We start from the raw sequence: 20,529 nt of genomic DNA, 5'->3' as shown, positions 1-20,529 counted from the left end.
AACAAATGATGCTTTAACATTCTTTAGGTTTGTAGGCATCCACATGGACTCTGAATTTAGATTGTGTACTTCTGTGTTCCTTGTGAGATGTTTCTCTGCTCTGACCTGGTTCAGTATCATTATATTTCCTTTGAATTACTCTCTCTGTGGCTTGTTGCTGTGTAACAGTTGTGTATTCTTGGTACTCATGACCTTGGTGCCTGACCTATTCTCCCACCTGAGCTATAAAAGTGATGTAGAAACAAGCTCTAGCTCTGGTTCCAAGACAGTTACTGTTACATCTCTGACACACTACTCACGTGCTCTTGGGTGCATTCTCAGGTTGTGATGGCAAGTCCAGAGAGGTGCTCCTGAGAGGAGAGAAGCCTCATCAGAGGACAGGCTGAAAAACTCCACAAGAAAGAGGTTTAGTCTTTTGTGGGCTTAACTCCCACCTGAGTGTGTGTCCCCAGATAACAGACCTTGAGACTGAGTTCACATCATCTGAAATAAGGCCCTTTGGGGACACAACTGAGGTGACTGCTTAGCTTTCAACTCAGTTATTGCCTCTCCTTCTGAAAACTTATAGTAATAAATGTCTGTGCGCAATTTGTGAGTCCTTCTCTCTCATCTGAAGATCTCTTTTGGACTCCCAATATATGGTTAGCATTGTTATTAACAAGCACCCTTTCTCCCTGGGATGATGGCACTGTTGAGAGAAATGAGCTAAGAAGGAGCTCATAAAGTTGAATTTTGAGAACCTTTTCCCCAGAAATCTTTTATCAATGTGCACTTTAGAAGAGTGGATGGCAGTTCAGAAAGTTCTTCCTAAAGAAGCAAGGAGCACTCCATCAGGATTTATCATCCACAGTTGCCTTTTGGGGAAGCTGCCCATCATTATTCCTTTCACTTTTTTGCAGATAAAGAAGTTATCTGAATAGTTTAGCAGCTTCTCCCAAGAAGTGTAACTCAGGCCTAAGCATGATCAGAGTACAGTCTGACCTCAAGTCTCGCTTACCACCAGATTTGGGGCCCCCAAAAGAGCTAAATCCAGAGCATGTCAAAAGGTAAAATTAGCAGAAAACTAAATAGAGCCCAAATTTTTAAAAATCACAAGGCTGAATGGCACTACATTTTTCTTAAGTCTCAAAACACTAAGTATAACTTAAAAACCATCCTCTGTGATTATTTTTATCTTTTACAGATGACTTAAATGAAATACTGAGTACTCTTGATGCATTGAGACACGACCAATAACAAAAAGACAGTTGGGAACATGGGAAATAGTTCAAAACCAATCCCCAAGTACGTACTCTCTAGAACAGAAACTTTCTTATTGAAATGCACACCATGCTAATATTATTTGAATAATATCAGTGGGAGAAGATGAAAAGATATGGGTAGGGCCAACTGGAGAATAAATAGTTTGAGAGGTTCAAGTTTGTAGAGAGTTAGGGAATGCCTGGTCTAGACTCTCTGTTTCACAGTTGAACTGGGGACCTGCTCAAGCAGCTAAGGTGAACTAGAGATGAAATCCCCAGCTATTATTTTCTCCAGTCTGCCATTTTAAAACCCTGACAAACTAAAGAGTAGGTAACTTGTCCAGAGTCACAAGGCTGGCAAAAGGTGGAGCCAGGATGCCTTTTCTTGATCTTCCAACTTGAAAGCCTCTCTCTCAGCCTCACTTGTCTCAAGATTGTCATCCAAGATAAGGATAATAATAGTATCTACATCATAGGGTTTACACAAAAATTCCACAGGCAGTATATGTGAAGTATATAAACCTCTTAGTACAGTTCCTAGCATATCAGAAGAGCTTAATAAATGTTGACTATTACTAATAGTGTTGTATTAATGTCTACACTATGCCACAATGGGAAAGAACAACAGGTTAGAAATCAACCCAGCATATAAACTAAGCTGCTTCTCCATCCATATAAAAATCCAGAAACTGTAGCTGAATTTCCTCAGGCAGGCTACATCAGTGGCCATCAGTAAGCAGCAATGAGTCTAGGCCCGCTCCATGCAACACCATGACCTTTCATAGGCGCTCAGGCTTCATGGGGATGAGAAGAAAGCACATCCCCATATAGTAGAGGACTGAAACAGAAGTGTGGCCATGCCTGTGTGTTGCTGCAGTTTCGTCATAGTGCAGGAGCTCAACTGGGGTGACACGCCTGAAGCAAAGGCCTTAGTATCCATGGTGGCCATTTCTATGGCAGAAGCCCTGAAGAAGTGGGCACACCAATAGGTGGAAGGGGACCAACATGGACTGAGTACTTTCTACAAGCATGCTACCTCACTTAATCCTCCTGTCGACTTTATGGCACACAAAAAGTTCTCCATGTTATATTGGTAGAAGCACAGAAAAGCACTGCAGGAAAGCACAGAGAAGTTAAGTGACATTCTCAACTTTGTACAAATGGAAATAAAACAGTTGTTAGCCTGTTTCAGCCACATCATGACCCCACCCTCTCCACCTCCACCCTTAGTTTGCCCTGAACCCACATTTCAGCTCTTTAGACACTTCTCCACTGAAGGAGGATAGACTTCTGGGTAACTAAACCAATACTCTTCCATTAGTATAAGAACAGTTCAGGTTGTCAATCTGTCTTAATCTCAGTGCTAGGACAATCCTTTCTAATAAGATTTCATAACTTCTCAAAATATCCCAATTATGACTTTCTTTTTCATCTCAAGGATGTCTGTTGCTCTGCTCCCTGGGGACCGTAGGATCCTAGGAGAGTAACTAGCATCTCTGCCTTTTCACCCCACAGGCTGGGGAGCAGCACCTTCAAAAACATGCAGCGCCGGCACACGACACTGAGGGAAAAGGGCCGCCGCCAGGCCATCAGGGGTCCTGCCTACATGTTTAACGAGAAGGGCACGAGCCTGACGCCGGAGGAGGAGCGCTTCCTGGACTCGGCCGAGTATGGCAACATCCCGGTGGTCAGGAAAATGCTGGAGGAGTCCAAGACCCTCAACTTCAACTGCGTGGACTACATGGGGCAGAACGCGCTGCAGCTGGCCGTGGGCAACGAGCACCTGGAGGTAACGGAGCTGCTGCTCAAGAAGGAGAACCTGGCGCGGGTGGGAGACGCGCTGCTGCTGGCCATCAGCAAGGGCTACGTGCGCATCGTGGAGGCCATCCTCAGCCACCCGGCCTTCGCGCAGGGCCAGCGCCTGGCGCTCAGCCCGCTGGAGCAGGAGCTGCGCGACGATGACTTCTATGCTTACGACGAGGACGGCACGCGCTTTTCACACGACATCACACCCATCATCCTGGCTGCCCACTGCCAGGAGTACGAGATCGTGCACATCCTCCTGCTCAAGGGCGCCCGCATCGAGCGGCCCCACGACTACTTCTGCAAGTGCAACGAGTGCACCGAGAAGCAGCGGAAGGACTCCTTCAGCCACTCGCGCTCTCGCATGAACGCCTACAAGGGACTGGCAAGCGCTGCGTACTTGTCCCTGTCCAGCGAAGACCCAGTCCTCACGGCTCTGGAGCTCAGCAACGAGCTAGCCAGACTAGCCAACATTGAGACTGAATTCAAGGTAACTCTCCCACTTCCCACCCTGCCGGCAGATGGCCCGGTGGGCTCTTCTGGGTGTGTCCAGGAGCCACGTGGGCTGTCTTCCGATCTTACTAACTCAGGGTCTCTCCCGTTCAGGCTCCTGGGGAGGAAGGGAAGTTCCTCAGCCTGTGGCAGATACAGGCCTGATGGAAAAGCAGCCCCAATTAGGTGGCATACTGACAAAGGCATACAGTTCAGAGACACGCAGGGCACAGGGAGGGTCACACTGCGGTTCTGGTGTAAATGCCCAGCTCTGTCCCAGGCAGCTCAGAAGGGGAATGTGTACAATACTTCTCGCTGTTTCCTAGTCCAGGTCTTGGACTCCTTGATTGTCTCGCCAAGTTTACGTGTGTCAGTTCTCGTTTGTCTTGTTCATATCTCTCACCCATCCTGGACTGTGTTGATCCTAGAGTCAATAGCAATAGCTTGCTGAATTGAAAAAGGCTTACAGTTATGTCAAAGGGCTGAGGAGGCAGTGCACCAAAATAAAAATGAAACTCTCTCTGTAGGGTTGGACTTGTCATCTCAGTACGTGGGCCCTTGGCAAGCCCCCTGAGAACACTTAGAACTATCAGGTCAGCCCAAGGAATGGAGACCCATCTCCAAAGTTCATTATTCAATAGTGGTCCTGCACTTTTACTGTCAATGGATACTCCTCCTGAAAGAGAAAACTGGGGCCTAATTCTTTTAACAGTTTACTAATAAATTAAGAGTGAATATTTAGTGAACACGTACTATGTGCCAAGCACTAACTTCCTTACCTATATGATGTTCAACCCCCTCAACGACCATTGGTATGGGTACCATTATTGTGCCCATTTTATATGAGGGCACTAAGGTAGAGACATATCATAAAGCAGATAAATGGTAAAACCATTGTTCTAACCTAGGTACTCAGACCCCAGAGCCAGTTCTTAGCCATTCCAGGAGGTTATGAGTCAAAGCCCTTGTTCATACGTTGTTTCTCAGAGTTTCACTTGTTTCTATCTGAAAGATACCTTCCAATGCAGAGGTGTGACTGAAAGAGAAGAAACTACAACTGGGCTCATAATTTCTCATCCTATCATTCAATCAGAGCCTATGATGCCATGGAGCAAGCAAAAAAGTGTCACATGCGGGGCGGACAATGAAGCTGGCACAAGATGTCACTGGCAGGAAAAAAGTTCATTGTCCAAACAGGATGTCAGTGCAAGAGTTGCCCCTGCCTGGGACACAATTAGTGGCCAAGAATGGGCACCAACGGACAGCAAAGGAGGCCCCATGGACCATGTTGTCCAGAGAGATCTCAGAAGAAACAGAACTGAGCTGGGCTTTAATGAGCAGGAAGAACTGAATCAGTGGTAAGAGAGATACAGGCATTCAGAGGAGGAAAGTGGAGGTAAGGGCCAGAATGGCCCATAGCAGGCAGGGGACTGATGAGAAGCTCCATGTGACTACAATAAAGACTTCCTCTAGGGGCACACAGGAGGAAGGCTGAAGAGATGAGTGGGCATATCTCAGAGGGCTCTGTGTGTCAAGCTGAGCAGTTTGGATATTATCCTCTTAGAAATGGTGAGCCACTGAAAGTCTGTGATTAGGAGAATGAAATGAAAGCTAGGGTTTTGGAAATTTACTTGACTGGTAGGTAACATGAGTTACAGGATTTGGGGTATGAGACAGTGAGACTGAAGAGAAGGACAATTTAGCTGTGCATGCATGAGGCCAATGAGGCCTCTCTGTAGGAACGGGATCACTCACAGTCAGGCACAGAAGCACCAGGCCTACAGGAAGCTGCGGGGCACTGCAAATTGTGAATAGATGAAAAATCCTGTAATTAAACTAATTTTACTCCATCTGTCCCCTTATCTTGGATCCATCTACTGAACTGGAGCCACTTCCATAAATCCTGTAACATACATAGCCTCAAGAGAGACTTGGCATATGTAGATGTGGAAATTAACCAAAGAAACTCCCAAGGAATGCAGTTATTGCCTCTCAGATCCTTATTCCTGTACAATAAACCATCTAACAGCAATAAGGTCAGTGATGTCCCAAAGAAGCTTAGTGGAATTTTGCTTGTTCCCTAGGCTTCAGACTAAATTCACACGAGCATTTAAAAGAAATGGCTAAGACAATTAACTTAGATTTTTCTGCCCAAGAAAAAAAAATTTAATTTTTTGGATCAGATTATATGGATAATGCCACAATTCTCTGCTTATCTGGAATCTGGGAGCGTGCCAGATTTACTAAATAAAATGATGCTAGACTAACACTTGAAAGTACATCTGAACCATTTGTTTTCTTTACTAAAACCCAAAGTCTAGCATATTTTAGTATATTCAATATCTAAAACTGGAAGTTTGTTGAAAACATCTACTATGATATTTTGATTTAACAAGTAAATTGTGAAAATCATGTACAGTTAAGAAATTGACTAACATGATGACAAACCTTTTCTACAATGCAATGAATAAGAGCAATCATAAATACACTTGATGGCTATTAACATCCCCCAAGTTACCTTTGTTTGAAATAATGTCTTTCAGATTGTCAACAAATGGTGTCTTATAAATTAACATAAGTGTTCCTTTAGAACTTTATTACTTATTCAACTATCCTTGTATGTGCATTCCTGTCATCATGAATCCTCTCAGAGAAGAGAGCAGCTTATTAGTAAGAGGGAAGTCAAGTCACAAAAAGAGAAAAAAGAGCAACTGATGTGTTCTAAAATGTACTCTTCAAGAGTCTCTTGCACTTGAGCAGGACCACACACTGATGACTGACGCCATGTGTCATGGAGATGACCCAGAGCCATCCACGGTGTGAAAAAGCTCTCGGGTTCTCACTGGAGATGGCATAAGCCATCCTCCAGATCCTCTAAGACACTCATTCTTGGAGTGACTCTGCCTGACTAGAAAGTAGCATGCAGGAAAACCTGGATCTGGTTGCCCAAGCTATTGTTTCTAGCATCTTTTTAATTTATCACCAGAAAGTTTAGTCATTAGCAAGTAGTATAGCCAATGTCGAGGTCTCCAGTAAATTCTGGCTGGAGTCAGATGTCTTCCTGCAAGCCATTATTTTTAGTGTAGGAATGATGTACATATTTTCTTATGTCTTTCTAATCTTTTGGGGTCTAGAAAGATATCAAAACTTGGCATGGCCAGTAAGGCTTTCCTAGTGCCATGAATGGTGCCTAGTAATCTAGTAAACCACTCCATAAATATTTGAATAAAGGAAACCCTAGAAAGATAATCATTTCACTGATGAAGCAAGTGATTACTTTTATTAATGATTTGAACTCTTCTAACACCTATAGATTTCACAGAGGTATCTGATAGACCTGGAGAAATGGGGATGCTCTAAAGGCTACAAGGTGGCTGAAAGGATAAAACTTAACACATTAAATAAGTGAAGACCAATCCTAGGCTGCACCATCTGGTGTCAGTGACCACTAAACTCCTGGAGGGCAGAGTGTTTTCCTGGTCTTATCCACACAGTACAGAACAACGTGGCATTTGGGAGGCACAACCCACAAATGACATTTTGGTTCACTGATTTATCTACATGGTAGGAAAAAAAAGAAGGGGAAATCTATCAGATGGGCTTTTCAGAGGTATTTCATCCTGATAGGATGGCCTCTGTGTAAAGGTACCTGGATTAGCATGGAGTAATAAGAGATTTGCCTATCTCAGCTGAGTTACAGCCTCTGTCACCAAGAACACAATAAGGTCTTTACACTGCTCTTGATTTAGCCTTGTTGGTTTTCTCCTGCTTGGATTATCATCCTGATAAAAATGCTCAGGGTCTCCTATATTACGCTGGTGTCTTTTTGGTCAAACTCCTGGGCATTCTGTCTTTATGAGTTGTTTATACACAGAGATGTTGTTTCAAAAGGATTATAGATGTTCCCCTTTCTTCCAACTTAAGAGTCATGCCGACAGCAACATCTAGTGGGGATAGGAAGGGGATGAGGAAGCAAAGTGCTACAGGCAAAGTGCTATAAAGTGCTACAAATTTTATAGACCAACATCCTAGGCAATACTATAGAGGGATGTTTAGGGCTTTGGAAGGAAAGAGAAAGCAGAATGGGGACTAGAGATATTCCTCTTGTTTTCTCACCTTTTGCTTAAACTGGAAAAGTACTCAGTGTTCACAAGTCAAGAAACGGTGGAAGCCCAACAAACACTTTACCCTAGATATTTAAGATTTGGTCATCCTGAGTAAAAACAAGCTCCAACTTAGAAGGCTTTTCAAGGCTGTAAAATGTGCTTCAGTGACGAGCAGTTTATTCTCAGAGACCCCAGAGGAGAAGAGTAGGAGGACAAGAAAGCTGAAGCTGTAACTTCATCTTGCTTAAAGTGTTGAGGATTTTTCTGTCAATGGGTTGTTAATGACATGTATTATGAGAAATAGATAATGAATTATGTATCAATGTTTGTGTTGCCATTTTAAGACCCATAAAAAAAAAAGCTCTTCGGGCCTAAAATACCACAAATTAAAAATTCAAATAATGATAAATCAGACCAATTTGCCACCTGCTACGATCTCTAGTGAGATCCCATTGTGGAAGGTAAAGATGTTGAGATGACAGTTTGCAATCTGCTTGCAAACTTATCGAAATGGAAGAGGGAAGGGGGCGGAAAGGAGTGACTTGATATTGTGGAACACATTTGGACCCTGGAGTCTGGAGCCAGGGAGCTGGTGTAAAGGCCTACTCTGGGTCTGGGGCAGCACCGAAAGGTGAACACACCCACTGCCCTCAGCTTCTGGTGGAATCCATTTCTCACGTGCTTTGAATGTTTCTAGTATTTTTAAATTTTATAGACCAACATCCTAGGAAAATACATTTCCTTGAAGCCTGAAAGCTTGGCTGGTAGTATAAACAAATGCCTGCTTAAGCACGAAATGACTTGAAACTTGTTTCCTTTTCCTTTGGGAAAATATTTTTAAGCTGTGAAAGCTGCAGGTCTTAAAAGCGAGTGGTTGTCATTGTTGTTGAAGAGAATCGGGCAGAAACCCCTCAAAGCGGTCACTTACCTATCATCCAAAAGACTCTCAGGGATGTGACTGTGCCACCCCAGCCCTCTGCTTGAGCAGCTGAGATGCAGAATGTAAGCAGAGAAGAGACAGATCACAGATGTCGGGTGAGGGACTGTAATGGAAGAGCCCCTCACTACACACGCAGGTAAAATGCGACCAGATCACATGTTGTTGGTCTCCATACCTGAGAGAAGGATCCAGGGATTGACTTATTTCAGGAGGAGAGACACAGATGATTCTGCCCATGTCAGCTTTGTCTTTGTCTATTTTTCTACCTAAGTGTCTGGAGGGGCACTTTCACCAGAGCATTCATTAATGAGTCATCACAGGAAAATGAACTAATTAACGTGTCCTTTAATGACAAGTTTTCATTGGTCACAACTTTCCGCTTCTACTGGTTATGCCACGAGTATTAGCCTCTAAAATACAGGGAGCCAGAGTCAGCAGGGTGACTGGTATTCAGATGGGATACAGGAGGCCACTCTGCTAGATGAAGACAGGACAGGATAGGGGACAGGCTTTGGGTGAGCACCCAGAACAGCCATGCTTCATTTTCTCAAGGCTATGGAGGAACACAGAGCATGCTCTGGAATCAGAATGACCTGGGTTCCAGGTCAGAGTCGTCTCCTAGCAATCATACAACCTTGGGCATTTATTAGGAGTTAGTATTCTTATTTGAAATGAGGGTAGGGGAAGGGAACAGGTGTTAGAGAAGAATTGCAACATTTCTTCCCGACCCCAACACTTGCCCTTACCCTAATCTCTGTAAATGAGATCTCGCCTCATCCCACTCAGCTTCCAGGAGTTCCTGGCATGTATCAGGTACTCAGTAAATATTAGTTCAGTAAACAAATAAATAGACTCAGTGAGTGAACTAATCACTAATGACCTCCAAGGGAGTTGGTGAAGATTAAATGAGATGAAGAATATAAAACTCTTTGCAGAGGACCTGACCCATAGTAAGTACATAATTTTCCCCACAGATGGCAGTGGGCAATCCCACTTTGTTCCTCAAAGCCCACTGGATTTTTAGCACTGCAACTTTTCTTCCCAATAAGCACAACTTAAGCTTCAACACCTCCTCTATTCAGAGGGTCTTCCTGATTTCTGCTAAGCCTCCCTCCCCAAGGCCAGAGTACAAGCTGTCTGTGTGAGCTCTATGATTTAAAAAAGGCAGGAGAGTGTCTTCCAATTGGAAAAATGCAGACCACTGAAATTGAAGACGCCCAGCACGCTGCTACAGTACTGCTGTGAAAAGAAGCAATGCGAGCAGAAAAGGCAGAGGCTGCAAAGAAGGGGAAGGGAGGAAATGGGCAGGCAGAGCTCCTGCGAAGTACAGACAGAGATTGTTTTTTGAAAAATATCTCTGTGGAAAAGATTCATCACTACACACACACACAAAAAAAAAACACTGGGAAAAAATCATTTCCTATACAAGTGCAACTATCAGTCTGAAATATCAGAGATACAGAAAAAATGAAGGCAGTTCTTGGAGGATATCAGTCAATGAGCAGTAGCGCAAATTGCATCAAAAGGAAATGATGAAAAAAAGTAAAATTCCGTATATAAATTAATCACAATAGGGCAAAACCAATCAAGTGTGCTGCACACACCATCAACAGGGAGGCATGGGTTTTTCTAACAGCAAATTCACATGCAGATTAAATGTGGAAACTCTTACGTCAGGAGGGTGGATGAAAATAAGGCCTGTAGACCCACAGAATGTCAGAACTGGATGGATCTGAGTGAGAGAGCTATCTGAAAATTCAGCATTCATGCAGCAAATACTTAATTAAGCCTCTAGTATGAGCCAGGCTCTGGGTTGGGTGCTGGAATGCAATGATGAAAAGATGAAGTTCCTGCCCTCAGGACCTCACGGTCTAGCAGAGGAGACAGGCGTTCTTCATGTACTCACACAAACAGAGCTTTACAAATCATGCCGGGTGCTGAGCAGTAAAAGAGCAATTTGCAAAGCGTTGACTTAGTGGGACAGCTGTGTGCGGGTGTGCGTGCGCTTAAAGATTTCTCAGAGATGACAATATTCAAATGAAAATGGAGGGCATGGGAGAGATAAACAGACAGCAGGGAAGCGGGGAGATGGTTCCAGGCACAGCAACTGTACATGAAAAAGCCCAGAGCAGAGAGGGAAAAGAGAGGCCTGTGCAGAGAACTCTGAGTAGCTGCCTATCACGGGGAGGAAACACAAGAGGCAGCAGGTGACAGAGGTGCCGAAGAAGCCCTTGGCCGTGGCCTTCCCACTTGGCAGCCTTGGTAAGAAGCTGGACTTCAGTTCACTGTAGGCTGAATGGGGAGCTATCTGAACATTTCAGCAGGTGAGCAAGCGACTCGGCTTGGGAAGAGCCATTTCGCACACTCTGCCCGGAGCACTAGTATACCAGATGGCTTGGAGGGGACAAGATCGGAAGGAGTTGGACAGGAAGGAAGGTGGAGGGGAGGGGTGAGGGGGGAGTGGCAGAGGGGCCAGCACATCTCAGGCTGCTGGTGACTCACTGGAGCTGAAGCGACAGGACAGTCGGAGAAGGCGAAGGCTCCTGGCTGTTTCCAGGGCCGCTTCCTTATCTAGGAGCTCCTGGGAACTTCTGTCCCTGGGACCTCTCTGCTCTCTGAGAGAGGCATGGGGAGGGAAGGGAGAACACAGCCTGCTCTCCTTTTCTCCTCCAAGGTAGAGGCCCTGTGGAGGAACAGGAGCATAGGAGAGGGATGAGAAGTCGGACTTTCTACCTTGAACTCTGGAGGTGCAGAGGGGCGTGTGCCCCCTGCTTGGCCGAACTATTCACTGCACGGCCAACACAGAGCAAAGTGGACTCAGAGGTGACAGCCCAGTATAAAAAGGGTTCCACTGGACTGTAACCTTTCCACTGTGTTTTCCAGATTCGGAAAACATCTTTCTCCCTGTGTATGCTGCATAACAGCAGAGAAAATGTCCAATCTCATGTCTGATTAATGCTCAGCTGGAGCTGGTTTCAGCATAAATAAAGGCACGCAGGAGACCTCCCCCGTCATCCTCCATGGCTCTGGATGTTGGGATTACCAGGCCAGGAGGATGCTGGGGGCAGATGAGACCTCCCTGCAGATGAGGAACCTTCCCTGGCGAACTCCCAGTTCAGTCTAGCTGGATTTATTAGTCTCCCAGGGCTACAGAAACAAAGCACCACAAATGTGGTGACTTAAAAACAACGGAAATTTATTTTCTCACAGTGCTGGAGGCTAGGAGTCCAAAACCGAGGTGTTGGCAGGGTCCCTGCTCACTCTGAAGCCTCCAGGGTAGAACAGGTGCTTCCTTGGCAATCCTTCACTGAAAGACACTTCACTCCAATCTCTCCCTTTGTGGTCACATAGTGATCTCCCTGTGTGTTTCTGTGCCTCTTACCCTCTTCTTCTAAGGACGTTTCTGTTGTTCAGTTGCTCAGTTGTGTCTGACTCTTTGCAACCTCATGGACTGCAGCATACCAGGCTTCCCTGTCCTTCACTATCTGCTGGAATTTGCTCAAATTCATGTCCATTGAGTCAGTGATGCCATTCAACCATCTCCTCTGTTGTCCCCTTCTCTTCCCTTCAATCTTTCCCAGCATCAGAGTCTTTTCTGATGAGTTGGCTCTTCACTTTAAGGTGGCCAAAGTATCAGAGCTTCAGCTTCAGCATAAGTCCTTCCAATGAATATTCAGGATTGTTTTCCCTTAGGATTTTCTAATCAGAGAAGGCAATGGCAACCCACTCCAGTACTCTTGCCTGGAGAATCCCATGAACGGAGGAGCCTGGTGGGCTGCCGTCTATGGGGTCGCACAGAGTCGGACACAACTGAAGCAACTTAGCAGCAGCAGCAGCAGGATTTTCTAATAAAGACCAATCATTTTATATTAAGGGCCCACTCTATTCCAATAGGACTTTAACTAATTATAACTGCAAAACCTATTTCCAAATAAGATACCATTCTGAAGTGCTAGGAAGGATGTGAATTTGGCAGACACGCTACTCAACCCTATACCATGGGGTAGCACCAGATTGAGACACTGAGGAAGGCTGATACCTGGAATCCAGGAAGACCCACAGAGCAGGGCAAGATTAAAGGACAGAGGTTAATTATCCTGGGAAGCCAAAGACAGTCCTAAAACTAGGTGGTCATTCTGGAAGAAAGGAGGGAGACAACTGATGCTTTCCACTGACCCAGGCACAAGCTGAGATACAGATAGGAATTCTGTAACTGCCTGTGTGTGTGTGTGTGTGTGCACGCATGCATGTGCATGTGCATGCGTGTGTGTGTCTATCTGTCCAGAAGAGACAGCGAGGCAAGAAGTGGGAGGCAGCTGACAGAAGTAATTGGGGAAACGGTACCAGGGCATGACCTCTATCAAGTAGTAGAAAAACATTTTCAAGGGTTGCATTTGGGAATAATGAAAATAAATTGATTATAAAATGTTCAGAAAATACGGAAAAGTAGAGGGAACAAGTAGGTCAGCATTCATTCTACCATCTGAGAATAACTTATATTTTGATATGCTTCCTCTCAGTACCTCCTCTATCCCCAAATAGAAAGACTGAATTAATACTATGACTTAGGAGATGGATCCTTACCATCTCATTTTTGTCTCCCTTCATACTTGATCCTCATTTCTACCCTCCCCCATTCCCCCCAAAAATCACCCACCTCAATAATATTCAATGCACTTAAGGCATTTCCCCACGTGATATCACCATGTTGTAAATAACAGTTCCTAGAGAATGTTAGTGTCATGTGTTGGGAGGAAAATTTCCATTACCATCTTAGGTTGCAATGGTTGGGTGGCCTGTGACTCGACTCACAAAAGACAGATTAACAGGAGAAAAGACGGGAGTTATTCATATGCACACAGAAGTGCATGAAAGAGATGGCTGGCTCCCTCAAGAGCTAAAGACAGGGGTTTATATACCAGCTTAGCAAGAAAAGGAAAAGGAAGAAAGGAGTTTTAAGGAAAAAGAGGAAACACATGGGTTTTAGGGAAACAAACGGAAGGCTTGAGAGTCTGTGATGTTTGTTCTCATCCAGGGGGTCAGTCTCCTTTCTAGCTGTAATCCGTGCCCCCAAGTGCCCACTGAGGGGATTTACAGTGACTGTATTTTGTGGAGGCTCTGCTTGGGTCAGCAAAAGAAATTTAGCTGCTGTTTGTTTGGATGTTTTTAATTTAAAATAATCTTCATTCCACTTTGATGATTTTGACAGTCACTACACATAATCATGAAAACGAAATCTCTAAGTGCCACCACAGAATTCCTGTGAACCATTATATGGTAAGAACGAGCACCAGGAATTAAGGGTGGGCAGGGTGACTGAGCCCTGCACGGGAGAGACAGGCAGGCTTGTGTGGGGGAGGAATTTTCTCTCCACCCTTCTGAGTTCATAGCTGAGACCCCCTGTACAAAAGATCAACAAAAGAAAAACAAACAGAAGTATAGAAGCATGTAATACTTCTTGTATATATGAGAATACCCAGGGGAAAAATGAGTAACTCTCTGAGGTGGCTTAGTATTCAGGATTAAATACCATCTTAACGGGAAAGGTACAAAGGATGGAGGGTGGAGGCCTTTCAGGAGACAGTAACTGATTTTCAGGAAACGTGAGTGGGCACTTAGAAGAACAGAGGAGAGGCGTGATGGTTTGCGACAAAGCCTGTCTGGATATATACAGTACCCCTTCTCCTGCAATAAGAGCCCATCTTTCTGGTTCAAGAAGCTCCAAGGGAAGGGATTTATGGCCATCAAGTTCCTTTTGGAGGCTCTGGCTTGAAGCAGATAAGGGACATTCAGAGAAAGCCTCTTTCTACATTTGCCTTTTTTTTTTAAGTGTATCATGTAAACACATAACAGAACTCAGAGGTGAGTAACTCAAAGTGGTGGTTAGGACGTGGACTTATATAACATCTTAACAAAAGAATAAATTTTTAGACACATGAAAAGACAACAAAAAAGAACTTTGAGCTTCCAGGGAACCAAACTGTAGAAGGTAAATATAGGGGGAACCGAATGGGAGCTTAGAGCTGGTTTGAACAAGGCTGTGGTATGGATTTTGCTGGTGCTGTCTCTGATGATTAACTTCTGCCTCCCCTGGTAAAGAGCAGAGGAGGGACACCCTTTACAAATTTATGTTCTGCTTTTAGCCAAATGGAGGAGGGCAAAGAGTTTTTCTTCTATCTGTTTCTTCTTAATTGCTTTTAGCTTGAAGATTTCTTGTGACAAAGTGGCATATTTCAGGGTGGCATATTCTGCTACCCTTTAAGCCCAAGAACTGTCGGAGCTGGCAAATATCCCTGCAGCTCTTGGTAGAGTAGAAAAGAGAGAGAACTACATTTGATTGCAAATGGGAAAAAGTTTCCATCATTCAGAAATCTCACGTGGCGTTGACGAATTGTGTTTCTCTCTCTCTCTTTCTCATTTATAAACTATGTGATCAGTACCTACCACAAGTGTTATACATTCAAATACAGTGTAGGGATTATAAACACTCTATAATAAACACTCTTAATATCCTGGCACAGGCTTCCTTTCAAAATGTATGTTAACCTAGCACCAGGAGGCCATGGACTTTTCCACCAGCTCTCAAGAAGACAGATTTAGTAGTACGGTACCATCTGCACTCCTGCCAGCCCTAGGAACCTGGAGGAGTTAGAATACAGGCTCTGGTCACTGAAGATGCAGAATGGTATAAGAGCCAAAAAAAATAAAGAAACTAAACTTGTATACCTAGCCCTAAAATTACAGTGATGTAAGAATGATTGAAGCTAAAATTTTCTAAATACTATCAATTCTCAAACAGATGAAGTCTCCCCAAATGCTTGGTAGCATGATTACATGTCATATTATAATGATCTTTCCACCTCCCATAACAGAAATTAATAACTATGACCTGTTTTTTCTGGGCTCCAGAGCAGGTTGGCTAATTACTGATGGATAAATAAGTGTTTTGAAAATTAAGGGGGGTCATGATGAATTGAGCTTCCCAGGTAGTGGTAAAGAATCTGCCTGCCAATGCAGGAGACACAAGAGACACGGGTTCAATCCCTGAGTCAAGAAGATCTCCTGGAGGAGGGCATGGCAACCTGCTCCAGTATTCTTGCCTGGATAATCCCATGGACAGAGGAGCCTCATGGGCTACAGTCCATGGGGTTGCTATGGCAAAACCAATACAATATTGTAAAGTAATTAACCTCCAATTAAAATAAATAAATTTCTATTTTAAAAAAAGAAAAAATAGGAGGAGATAAAGAAGAAAAAACATGACTGAGTGAGCACAAAAGTACACACACGCTGAAATGCTATTTCTGTTTCTCTTTCTCCTTTTCCCCTTCTGTCTGTCTGTCTGTCTCTCTCTCTCTCTGTCTCTATCTCTCTCTCACACACACACACACCATGGAAATACACTTCCTATTTACCAATAATGCAGCCGCTTGGGGGAATCAGAACTCTTGTTTGCATTTAGTGGAAGAACAGCACACCGCATGCACGTGGAAGACCAGGGCTTTGCCTGGTAATAGCTCTCCAGCCTCTCCTCCATATCCTTTGAAAACAGTAGCCCAAGAATCTTTCTGATGACAAGACCTCCTCTGTGGTGACTATGCATTTTGCTTAAAGTTTATGCTTAAAAAAATTCATCTAATACCTTCCCACAGCGCATCAGAAACTTGATGTTTTATGTGCTTAAACCTGATGTTTTAACATAAGCATGGAGATAAGCTCCAAGAAATGTGGGGGAATGTTTTAATTCGACTGAAAAAAACTAGGAGCAAGAGTTTATTTCCCCAAATAGTATCTCCTCTAGGATTACAAATATGGAAACCAGACTTGAAACACAGAGCTGGATCTTCACCAAAAGCAAATATGTGAGGAATGTGCTCATGGTAGTCAGATTTCAGAAACAACTTGAGGGAACCGAACAGCTTAGAGCCCCATGGTCATACTATGCCCAGGAGGTGGCCTATGGCACATGTGATTTGCTGCCATAAAAGACAGTCCTCTGGGACAATGGGGCCACTGAGTGAGGAGACCCAGGGTTCCACCAGGAACTGCCATGTGACCTTGGCTCCGTCAGTTTACTTCTCCGCTGTTCATCTTCCTCATGCGTAAAGCCAGATACTTTTACTGACACTCCCTTGTTGAGTCTCCACTTTTCCAGCTCCTTCTGCTTCTCATTCCTATAGAGCGTTTTCATGAAGGACATCTAAGTGAGATTTAAGAGGAGATTATTATTCCCATTTTACAGATGAGAAAACAGACTGAGTGGTTAAATGATTTTCTGCAAATGGTGGTCTTCTTTCTACCGTGTGCCAGATATGGTACCAGGTACCAGGTCTACAAGTGTGAGAGAGAACCGAACTCTGTCCTCAAAGCACTGAGAGAGACTGGAGTGCTGAGAGACAAACACAGTGGAGTGGAGAAGGGGCAGCACACGATGGGGTCACAAAGAAGAGTGCAGCGGGCTGCCGGGCGATATGAGAAGGGTTCCTGGAAGATATTCTGAAGAGGTTCTTGAAGGGTGAGTTTGGCAAATGAAGGAGATTTTGAAAGTCTGGCAAATGAACAAGAGTTTGAAAGACCGAAGTAAGGCAGACAAATGAGCACATGCAGGGGCACAAAGAGCCCAGTGTGCTTGTTGGACAGTGGTGGCTGGAGGGGTTTACAGGAGAGGGGCTAATCTTTAAGAGGTATATTGAAATATGATGATAAAGATGCACAGATTTTACCCTGCAGCTTTTAAACCAAGGGGTTAGGGGCTTGGCAACCAGGCAGAAGGAACTGTTGTTGGTAAACAATCCAATCAGGAAGCTAATTTACAAGTCTAGACACTGAATTAAGATCTCACGAGCGTGAGTGTGGGCAGTAGGGGTCAGACAGTAGAGATTCTTTAGATAAGAATCCAGAGATCTTGGTAACTAACTGACAAAGATGAATCCAGGATTTCTAGCTCAGAAGCCTGAATGGATAGGGACTCTATTTCCTGAAGCAGAAAGCAGAAGATCAAGTTTGAATGTTTGGAAGACCCATATGTTCAGTTTGGGGCATGCAGAGTTTGAAGAGTCTGTGGGACTTACCAGTGTAGATGACCACTTGGCAGCTGAAGATTTAAATCAGCTTCTTAGAATACAGGTTGGTGTAGGAGGTAAAAACATATGGTCATCAGCACATAGGTAACAGTAGAAGTTGTAGAGATAAATGAAATCATATTAAAGCCCCAGTCTCTCTCTCTCTCTCTTTTTTTTTAACATAACAACTTTAAGTCCTTTCAAGTTTTATTTATTCATTCTTTGGATAAATCAGCCAAAAAACTAGAATCTTATTTTCTTGATTACATTTGAACTTATTTAAATGCAATCACTTACTAATCTTTTACCCATGCCCTACAGGACTTTTAGAAACTCAGTGCAGTTTTCTATACACAAGATAATGAGCCTTTAACAGGCAGGCTTGGCTCCAATACCATCTCTTAGGGCCAAGTATACCCAACCTTGTTGCTCCTGGATCTGTTCCCTGGTAGCCACACACCAGTAACCCAGCTTCCCATAAATAAAATGATCGAATCAGAGTAGAGGTATGGTCATTTTATGCAATATTTATTATGTCCTACAATGTATCATGCCCTGGGCTGAGATATACAAATGAATGAAGTTGATTAGTCAAGCATGAAAATGTCAGAACCACAGAGAGCACTCTGACGGGGCTATTGGACCCTGAGAACAAAATGCAGTGGGTGCCCAAGCCTGAAAGAGTGGCGTTCCTCAGGGCTATCAGGACAGCCATCCTGGAGTTAGCTGTGAGCTGGTCTTGAGAAGGGTAGAAGTTCTTAGAGGAAGAAGATAGGGGCATAAGTCTAGGCTTGGGGACACAGTGGACAAAGGTGCCGAGGTGAAGAGAATGGTGTGTGCTCCTCTGACCACAGAAATCATAAGTACTGATTTGCCTAATTTGGTTTGGGGGTTTTCCCTTTATAATTAGCAGGGCTCTACACTTTTTAATTGCTACTGTGCCATCTAGTCATTAGCCCCTCTTAATCAATAGCATTTTTCAGCAATCACAAGCAATTTTTAAAAACTCACTTCTATACATATGCTATACTATAATTACTCTTTGAAAAAAAAGTTTCCTGAATGTTTACTATTCTGAATCCATAATCAGAAGAGTCATGACATAATCCTCTGGAAGGGTATGTTATCTGGTGATGCCAATTCTATATTAGTGTTTCTCTGAAATGCTTTCACAATATACAGTAAGCACAAATAAGATGTACATTTAAGGTCATATTTACTCTGAATCTCATTTCAGATCTTCTTTTAATGTGATCTTAAAATAAACAAAGCTATTAGATATCAAGTAGAGAAGACTGCATTCCTGGTTAAGACAGCACCAAGGGTGGATACATACCCGTCTCCATCACTGAGATTTAAGGGTTTAGCTGATTCACCCAAAGGAAAACAGGCAGGTTGAAACATCATTACTCACTCAAAAATTGTCTTGCTTACAAACAACACCTAGTTGTGGATGTGACTGGTGATGGAAGTAAAGTCCGATGCTGTAAAGAACAATATTGCATAGGAACATGGAATGTTAGGTTCATGAATCAAGGCAAATTGGAATTGGTCAAACAGGAGACGGCAAGAGTGAACATCGACATTCTAGCAATCAGCGAACTAAAATGGACTGGAAAGGGTGAATTTAACTCAGATGACCATTATATCTACTACTGTGTGCAAGAATACCTTAGAAGAAATGGAGTAGCCATTGTGGTCAACAAAAAGAGTCTGAAATGCAGTACTTGGATGCAATCTCAAAAATGACAGAATGATCTCTGTTTCCAAGGCAAACCATTCAATATCATGGTAATCCAAGTCTATGCCCCGACCAGTAATGCTGAAGAAGCTGAAGTTGAATGATACTATGATGACCTACAAGACCTTCTAGAACTAACACCCAAAAAAGATGTCTTTTTCATTATAGGGGACTGGAATGCAAAAGTAGGGAGTCAAGAAACACCTGGAGTAACAAACAAATTTGGCCTTGGAGTAGAGAATGAAACAGGGCAAAGGCTAATAGACTTTTGCCAAGAGAACGCCCTGGTCATGGCAAATACCCTCTTCCAACAACACAAGAGAAGATTCTACACATGGACACCACCAGATGGTCAACACCAAAATCAGATTGATTATATTCTTTGCAGCCAAAGATAGAGAAGCTCTATACAATCAGCAAAAACAAGGCTGGGAGTTGACTGCAGCTCAGATCATGAACTCCTTATTGCCAAATTCAGACTTATATTGAAGAAAGTAGGGAAAACCACTAGACCATTCAGGTATGACCTAAATCAAATCCCTTATGATTATACAGTAAAAGTGACAAATAGATTCAAGGGGTTAGATCTGATAGAGTGCCTGAAGAACTATGGATGGAGGTTTGTGACATTGTACAGGAGGCAAGGAACAAGACCATCTCTAAGAAAAAGAAATGAAAAAGGGCAAAATGATTGTCTGAGGAGGCCTTACAAGTAGCTATGGAAAGATACACCCATCTGAATGCAGAGTTCCAGAGAATAGCAAGGAGAGGTAAGAAAGCCTTCCTCAGCGATCAGTGCACAGAATAGAGGAAAACAATAGAACGGGAAAGTCTAGAGATCTCTTCAAAAAAATTAGAGATACCAAGGGAACATTTCATGCAAAGATGGGCACAATAAAAGACAGAAACAGTATCGACCTAACAGAAGAAGATATTAAGAAGAGACAGCAAGAATACACAGAAGAACTATACAAAAAAGATCTTCATGACCCAGGTAATCAAGAAGGTGTGATCACCAACCTACAGCCAGACATCCTGAAATGTAAAGTCAAGTGGGCCTTAGAAAGCATCACTATGAACAAAGCTAGTGGAGGTGATGGAATTCCAGTAGAGCTATTTCAAATCCTGAAAGATGATGCTGTGA

The 20,529-nt window shown here is 43.5% G+C and overlaps 1 protein-coding gene across 4 annotated transcripts in view; it reads left to right on the top strand.

Moving 5' to 3' along the window:
- Positions 1-2,763: 2,763 nt before the first annotated feature.
- TRPC7 (transient receptor potential cation channel subfamily C member 7) overlaps positions 2,764-20,529 on the top strand; it is a 139,898-nt gene continuing 122,132 nt past the window's right edge. For 3 of the 4 annotated variants that reach the window (XM_068980046.1, XM_068980045.1, XM_068980044.1), the window contains exon 1: positions 2,770-3,534. In XM_068980046.1, coding sequence (XP_068836147.1) covers positions 2,782-3,534 — 753 coding nt within the window. In that variant the 5' untranslated portion in view covers positions 2,770-2,781. Of the gene's footprint in view, positions 3,535-20,529 lie in introns of all 4 variants that reach the window. The other variant, XM_068980043.1, reaches the window with a different exon arrangement.

The sequence above is a fragment of the Capricornis sumatraensis genome, chromosome 9, assembly GCF_032405125.1.
Source record: "Capricornis sumatraensis isolate serow.1 chromosome 9, serow.2, whole genome shotgun sequence".
NCBI lineage: Eukaryota > Metazoa > Chordata > Mammalia > Artiodactyla > Bovidae > Capricornis > Capricornis sumatraensis.
The sequence above is the reverse complement of the archived record's forward strand: the minus strand, read 5'-3'. Positions and strand labels throughout refer to the sequence as shown.